General features: G+C 38.7%; 1 protein-coding gene across 1 annotated transcript in view; it reads right to left on the bottom strand.

The window, feature by feature from the left end:
• Nucleotides 1-392: 392 nt before the first annotated feature.
• Nucleotides 393-8,490, bottom strand: part of LOC115243013 (rap1 GTPase-activating protein 1-like) — a 13,017-nt gene continuing 4,919 nt past the window's right edge. The window contains exons 2-8 of the mRNA XM_029819658.1: nt 6,351-6,533; nt 4,638-4,876; nt 4,099-4,377; nt 3,755-3,920; nt 3,292-3,594; nt 2,500-3,051; nt 393-2,389 (exon numbers count right to left, since the gene is read on the bottom strand). Of these exons, the coding sequence (XP_029675518.1) occupies nt 2,228-2,389; nt 2,500-3,051; nt 3,292-3,594; nt 3,755-3,920; nt 4,099-4,377; nt 4,638-4,876; nt 6,351-6,533 (1,884 nt within the window). The 3' untranslated portion in view covers nt 393-2,227. The remainder of the gene's footprint in view (nt 2,390-2,499; nt 3,052-3,291; nt 3,595-3,754; nt 3,921-4,098; nt 4,378-4,637; nt 4,877-6,350; nt 6,534-8,490) is intronic.

Here is an 8,490-nt window from a genome sequence, read left to right as displayed (position 1 = left end):
TGGATATTCATTTTCAAACATCCGTATAAAAGTTTACTTTATCGGTGCTACGATAGTTAATCAGTATTTCGACTAATGAATGTACAACACAAGCGCATAAAATATCGATCTAGAAAGTATAATTTCTATCCAAAATTTCTCCTCCTTAACATCGCTACAACTTCAATTGGAATGCTGGTTTTAATATAAATTTGTATCTGAAGTACTGCGCTTTAGCATCTGCAATTATTACAGGTACATATTGGTTTTGCCTTCTTTCCCTCGTATCATTATAAAGTTCGTAAAACTATTAAAAAGAATATATCTCCCCTTTTTTTCCTGCGACTTTACTCCCATTTTAATAGACAAAGGTTTTATATATTTTTACGTAACAAAACCTAACATTTTTTTTCTTTTGTTATGAATTATCGATACTACAGCGGCAGTATATCAGAAGTCGTGTTTTTCAGTTTTGAAGTGTCATTGGTACAATCACGTTTTGTAAGCAGTAAAATAGATGTGTGTATTCTCGAAAGAGAAATGTCGAGGCGTATAGGCAGTGATATATAAATGTGGTATTTCGTCAAAGTATCTAAGTAAAAACGATATTTCTATTTTTTTAAATCGAAAGCACATTAGACAAATAAACTTGTATTTAATTTTCGGCAATAATTATGGAAAATGGGGAAATAAGGAGAATGAGGAAGAAAATAAAAAGAAAATTGTGAATTTTTTACTACATTAAACTTTGGTATTATATGTGAGTGAACGTCGTTGTTCCTCCTCTTTGTGCCGGTCTGCTTAGCGCCTTTGAGTGTTTGCCTATATCGACGATTATTTACAAAGATCATACAAAGTACAGCGTAATCAAAGTTAATAAAAGTACTAATAATAATAATGGTAAGAATCGTATTAATACTAGTTGTAAGAAATAACAGAAAAATTCGACGTTTGTCAACCAAGAGCAAATACAAAATACTTAACTTAAGCGGTGAATGAGAACACATCTTTTGCTTGCGTGTGCGAAAAAAAAACAAAAATGTCTATACTTTGTGAAAATGTGTGATGCATATACTTAAATGATTTGGTGCTGTGCGCAATTGTTTAAAAATGGTTAGAAACCCCAGTTGTTGCTAAAACTAGCATGCGGGGATAGCATTTTAAGGAAGATTAAACCTCGTAGAAGTACTCTCTATAAAACTATTCTCTGATATCTAATATTAGGAAATTAGTAAACGGACAAATGTTTCGAGTAAGTCTACCATGACAAATACTGTTAACAAACTAGCGATACATATTTTCCTTTCTATAATCCCGATGATGAAAGATCTCCCGATCATGTAAGCTCGCATTATCCAAGTTTGAAAGAAATGTTTCGCAATAGTTTTTGATATCTGCGCACTCTACGGAAGAATAAGCGGGAGTTATATATCGTTAGTTTTCTAACACGTAATCGATATACAGAAATAAACGCCTCTCTCAATGACCTCCGGTAATTTTTGTCTTTTCTAAATATCGAGAATATTGAATCTCTGCATTTTTAAAACAATTAATATTTCAGTTATTTCTACTGTTTCTTTTCACACATATCCATGTATGTATATTGACTACGAGTGGTCAACTTAAGTCTACTAATAAATTAATAGATAAATATTTTTTACACATATATGTGTCTTATATGTCAAACAATAGCTCCAACAATCTTGAATTTATACTGTAAGTGTACCGAAGACGCTTCGGTCACTATACATAACTTTTGCAAGATTTTTACTAATCCTATTACTTCGTATATGACTTATAGAACTTGTACCGATTTCTATCTACGAGAAAGAAAGCTTAATTTAAACGATTAATCTTTACGCTAAAATATTTAGTTGCAAACTCTACATGCTTTTATAAAGCACTAACGGTAGACCTTTGGAAGTGATGAACAATTCCTGATGAATGGAAGGTACATGGTGTTTAAGTATCGAGACTTGTCAAGCGTCGGAAAGATATCTTTTAATTAATATCCTTCAAATTATTGGCGTTTCGCATGTCGTTTGAGTAATCTCGATATCGGGCTGTGCGCGAAAGTAATAAAACAAGTAACATGCATGCGAAGCTGGGTGTTGCGATAGATTTCTAATAAAGACGAAATTTATTTCGCGCATCGAAGATAATTTCCCGAATCTACAACATACGCAGTATTTGATAGCAAAAACCTTTCCATCTCGCAACCTAATACGCATTCGCACTCGCGAGCTCTCTACACAGTGGAGGTTTGCTGGTTATTGTTCTCCAGCGGAATGCTGGTAGAACACTCCTTCAACATCGTTCGCAACCGTAGAATCTCTTTGGACGCTGCTGCTAAATCGGATTCCAATTGCAGTTCCTTTTCTCGACGACGTTTCAGTTCACGTTGGCATGTCTGTGATACACATTATATAATTGAAGTTTTTTCTTTCATCGCAATCTTCTTTCGTAAGTCTCTACAATTTAAGTATAAAGTTTTCAATTCGATCTACTTCTTTTACTTACCACATTTTGTCGCAGTAAATCCAGCTTGTCGCACTTGAGCCTGGTGACTTCCATCCTTAGAGTATCGTTCTCCACGACTCCGTCCTTGCTCGTACATCTGGCGGTATCGTGAGTCTCTGCGGAACTCATGGATTCGAGGCCTGTGTCGCTGTCGGGATATACGGCCTGATCGAGTTCGAGTTCGCTGTTGAGCGAACTGTCGTCGCTCTCCGAGATCACTCGTTGCGTCACCTCCGTCGTCGCCGTTTTCTCCTGTGTGCGCAGATTCTCGTGCGTTAATCGCTGCACCGTTGTTGCCGATGTCGGTGCCGGGCTCTTGTCGACGATAGTGGCGTCACTATCGAGGCAAACAACACTCGTACTCTGCTGCGATTCCCTGCGATCATATTCGTCTTGCTGCAACGTAGCTAGACTGCTATCCTGATTGTCAGTATTGGACAAACTGCTGTCCTGGCTACCGAAACTGCCGCGTTCCGAGTCCCTCCTCAGTGTTAGATCCGGTGAACCGAGAGGACTGGATGGTTCCACCGAGCGCTTGCTGCTACCACTCACCTAAACACACAAAAATAATTTTTAATCTGTTTCATTTTATTCTGCTTCTTATCTTTTAATATATTAAATTTATAGTTATAGTTGATATATTTTATATTTTATATATCTGTTATATAATCATTTTACAAAACTGTTGTCTGGATTTCTTTTCATATGCTCATAATCGATTGATCCGAAAGAATTTTATTCCACAACGCGTAATGAATACGAACGAACTCATTCATTCGTTCATTCACTCACCTTTATGGCGGTCGACTGCCGATTGCTTGGTGGACTGGGTTCCGTCTGTTGACCCTTCTTTGCCAGTTGCTGCGGTACACTCTCCGTCGATGCGTTCCTCACGCGCGAAATCAGCGCTTTGCGTACGGTATCAATGAATCGCGAACCACTGCTCCCCGAAGCAGATACATCACTCGTCGTTGGACTCACCGGACAGATGGTCAAACCGGAGTTTCCTAGACCGACCGGACCGCCAAGAAATTCACTCGTTTTAGTCTGCAATTCCTCCGTTAAGGATTCCAACAAGGCCGATCTAGTCCGTAGCTGAAAATCGTGCGGATAACTTATTTGGCGCAATATTTCTCCTCACATTTTCAGAACATCGCAACAATAAGCTATTAGATGTCGTTACGTGAGAACACGGACGCTATCCGGTTACGCAGGACAAAGGTAGCAAGAAGATATTTAAAACAGGAAGACTTACTTCCAACTTGGAGAATTTCTCAGCTTTGTACGCGGCGTTCTCGGCATTTACGAGCTTCGTGAGCAGGAACTCCTTGAACTCGACACCTCTGAGAAAGACCGCAGGTGTCGGCAAGGTTGGACCGAACCAGGGGACGTCGTCGCGTGCTGTCACACTGACTTTGTACCTTTATGTAAAGTTAAATCCAATTATTATTTATTGCTTCTCGCATTAACTAAAAGCAACAGTTCGACGAAAGATATTTATTGTTAGATAAATGGTTCGATAATGGACCGTTTGCCAAGACTTCAGCGGCAGAGCACAGGCAGCGTGTAGAAAGAGCAACTATGAATCTAAGAATATACCTCGTATTAGGAGTGCAGGGGTCGATGACTTGTACGACGATAAAGGCGTGCAAGAAGTGGCTGGCAATCATGTCCGGACTAAAGGGCGTCGGTTCCTCCTGGAATATGATGGCGACAATGTCGTTGCCGATATGCCGTTTACGTTGCAATTGTTGCGAGTCGCCTGGACTGTACGGCAGCAACGAGGCCACATGAAACAGCATTTCTCGACCCCGGAATACTTCGTATACGGCCGAATCGCCGGTCTGTCCATGTCGAGTGTCCAATCCACCGCGATAGCTGAAATACCATTGAATTAGAAGAGTAAAAATAGAAAACATAAAAGTACGAAAATAAATTTTATTTTGTTATGCAATCAAAATATCCATTTGACGAATATTCGAGATAAAAATTAGAGATCTTTTTATTACCGATTCTTTGCAATTCTACAATTTTATGTATTTTTTCTAATGGCGGACTCAAATTTATAGAAATAAGAAATAAGAATTCTTACATAATATCTTTTTAAAAAATCCTGTTTCTTGAAAAAATAATTTTACCCCTTGTGATCCTTGAGGTCGATCTTCTGGCCGAGCAAATCGAGAAATTCTTGGAAGGCCGGTGTGAGTTGCCGATTGCCAAAGAGTTGCTCTTCGGTGACTTGGCCAGCTCGTTGATGTAGAACGCCGAACTTGAACCTGGAGACCAGGGCGTGCTCGTCGTATCGAGCGATCAGGATACCGGCGCCGGGGCACATGACCGGCATCAAGGGGCTCACGTTCAAGGACTCGTTGATCGCCTGCGAACAATTGTTCTTCGATAAGAAGAATAATGCACGTCAATGCATAATCGACGTACGATTACGAAAAAACGAGGCAAGGTCTTTCCTGTGTTTTATCATGTATGGCATATGCCTCTCTATCTTTCCTTTTCTCCTCCTTTTCACTTCCTCCAACCGCCGCGCGATCGCATACATAACAGCCGAGAGATAAAGCATGCACATACGACGGACGTTAAATAATTCAGCCTGTTTATGCGTTTTTTTGCGCACTGGCGGAATATATAACTCAAGGTCAGATATAGCCTTTCCATCGCCCGGAATTAATGATTTTTTAATAGTCTTCCTCTGTTATATTTAACAGTTTTCCTCTTTTATATTTTTACAGACAATATAAAACAAAATGGTGTGACACAATCGAGGAAAAAAAAAATTAAGGCGTTTTATATCTTTGCAATATATCCATTATTTTTAATAAAAATTCGCGCTTTCGAATAATCACAAAAAATAAAAATTATTCTTTCGAAATTTAATTTTTATTTGATTTTTTTAGCTAATATTTAATACTTTTATTTTAAATTTCAATTTAATAGTTACGTTGATTAATTGATATATTTGCATCCGTATAAATTTGAAAATTCTGTAAATTTTTAAATTTATATGCCTCTATAATTGTTGATTTTCCTCCTTTTTACTTTATGATTTATACTTCAATAGTTTTTTTTTTAGGCACCTAGATAAGAAAAAGTCTGCAGATGCGATTACAAGTTGCGTAGCTCATCCAATTGTAATTAATTATTCAAACATACAGATATCGCTTACAGGCGAAACTCTCATCGCCGAGTTCACTCTTCGCTGCGACGTATTCGATCGCACGAGCGATTGTTTGATCTTAAAACAACTTTGAAAAACTGGGCTTATAGTAAACATTTCACACACACTGTTCGTGTATTAATATCGCTCTGCGTAAACACAGCGCGACTGTTAGCCCAGGAGTTTCTTATTATCTCTTCAAACATAACAGGTAATCGAGTATGCCTGTCTCGAGTGCGCCACCCGGTATAAGCAACGTCTCCGATACGTAAACAGTGCATGATATATTGCACAATAGCTCGAAATAAAGGAAGTTATTTCGAAGAGTTTCTCTCTGGTCACAGGTTTTAGAAATTGGAACAGAATTTCGAAAAAAAAAACTGTATCTCTACATTATATTTGATTTAAATTTTGCGAGTTATATTTTTTACATAATAAAAAATAATTAAAATAAATAAATAAAAAAGATATCCTAAAAATAAGGATTTTAAATGTGACATTTTGTATAATTAACAATATAATATAATTTTACATATATTATTGTACATTAAGCTTTCTTAGAATTTCCAGCAAATTTACATGTGTGCGTACTTCCCGAGACATTCTAATCTGAATTTTATCGCGTGACGTTATTCCGGACTGTGAGGGATCATTGTTGTAAGTGAACGACCGTCGCCATTACCTTGACCATTTTCGTCGGCGTAGGATTTGGGCTGAGATTCGAGGCGGGGACCAGGTCGTGCGTCGATCCAGCTCGCAATCGCAGCAACACCCGCCAATGTTCCTGTCCGGCGACCGTCTCGGCCTTCACCGAGACCAGGACCGGGCCGTTCTCACCGTCCCTTCCCACGAAGTTCACGTGTTCCTGCGTATAAGAAAAAGAAGCCAAGGCGATAAGACGCGTATTTCACGCTCGTGCGGGGTAATTGTGGCAGCAATTAGTCACGGTTTCCGGTACCTTCGTTAGAAACCACACGTCATGTCACACAGGAATCGTTGAAAAGTTGGAAAAGTCATGGGAAAAAGTCATGGTTGCAGATCGGTGTATTAAGAGCCCACTCTACTCTACTAGCATGAAAAATTGATAAAAACACATATAAAACGCCAAAAAAATTAATTTAATTTTTGACATTTCTCACAAAATTAATGTCTAAAATTCTTCAAAAAAAAAGATTCCTAAAAATCATCAATTTTTCATACTGCTCGAGTAGACTGGGTCTTTAAGGAAGCCTCGACTCGAAATAAAGATTAATAAAACAAAATAAAATTGATCTTCTGTTTGCAAATTTTAGTTTCACAAATTTACTAAAAATTTCAAGAATTTCAAAATTCTCATAAATATTTTCTGTTATTCTAAAATTTAAAAATATGTCCTCTTTAAACTTCGCTTATCGTAAAATTCGACAAAGTAGAAATCATATTCATTGGACAGAAGAAATATCCTTGTGTGTGGTTGACGAACGATGTTGCAATGCGTTCTGAGCGCGACAGGCATTAGAACAATTACGGTAGTTCGCGCGTTCCGGATTCAATTAGACATTACGAAATTGCTGCGAATAAAATAAGCGTATGTAGGTGATTGCGGCCCTGAAACGCCACCGTATTACGCAGTAATACGCTTTTACAAACTATAGTTAGCGCGATTTTGTCCCGCGATTTTGCGCATGTACACGGTGTCTCGCGCGAGACGTATCGAGGACAATGTATTGCGAATGTATTGTTACGTAAAGAGCGAATTTATCAGAAAGTTCGGTCTAACGTCAAATGTAGGTCAGTGATAACTGTGGATGTGTGTGTTATAACAAGCCCAAATTATCGATATCGACCTATTTATAGATTCGCGTATAATTGCAAAAGCAAACGAGTTGTACAGCGAATTTAATCCAAGCTTTTTAAATACGATTATTTTTGAAGCCGATATGATAAAACGCTCAAGTGTCCACAAGAGACATCGGAATTCTGCAAAATAAATATGTTGCCAAAAAGCAAACGTCGGGCATGCATGACCTTGTTTCACGTGCAGATGTCGAGTCGGCTAAATTTATACACGCAGGTTTCTTTATTTAATTTATCTGGAAAGTGCACGCGAGACCACGCGCGATTCCGCACATTTTGCGATGTTTCTCGATGTATAAAAAGAAGAAAAAGAAAAAAAAACCGTACAGTCTCTCTCTCTCTCTCACTCTCTCTCTCTCTCTCTCTCTCTCTCTCTCTCTATCTATCTATCTATCTCTCTCTCACTCTCTTCCCGCGAACTTTAGGCTCTTAGGCCTCTCGGATACGGAATGGCGGACAGCCATAAAAATTGCGATGCGAATAGCGAGTGTTTCCTCCGTTTTACGAAGCCGCGGCGGGGAATAAAAACGGTGCATCGTCGTCGTCGAGCCGTGCATAACACGCGAGCAAAAATGCGCTCGGCTTAGAGGAGAGATACACGAAAGGTCGGGTCGCGCATAGAGAATGATGCACGATGAAATGCATACACACCACCACCTCCCCTTTCCCTCGGTTGTTTCACTAACCTTCGGATAGAACGGCGTGGAGAGGGGTGGGGGAGGGGGAGGGGGTTGGAAAGGGCAACGCGCCCAGAGTTCACAAGAGTTCACGCCATCCTTGTACGTACACATTTATTATTGTTACCATTATTGCTATTATCATTACCGTTACATTAATTAAATATAATAACAATATCATAAGTAGACTTAGGAGCGTCGCACCGTATAGCGTGAATTTTGATGAGACTAATTAATAATTGAATTGCATAAGTTGTAAATTAATCGTGAATTGAACATATAAAATCCACAAATTTTAACCACTAATTA

The sequence above is a fragment of the Formica exsecta genome, unplaced genomic scaffold, assembly GCF_003651465.1.
Source record: "Formica exsecta isolate Colony F162 unplaced genomic scaffold, ASM365146v1 scaffold667, whole genome shotgun sequence".
In the NCBI taxonomy this organism is placed as follows: Eukaryota; Metazoa; Arthropoda; class Insecta; order Hymenoptera; family Formicidae; genus Formica; species Formica exsecta.
The sequence above is the reverse complement of the archived record's forward strand: the minus strand, read 5'-3'. Positions and strand labels throughout refer to the sequence as shown.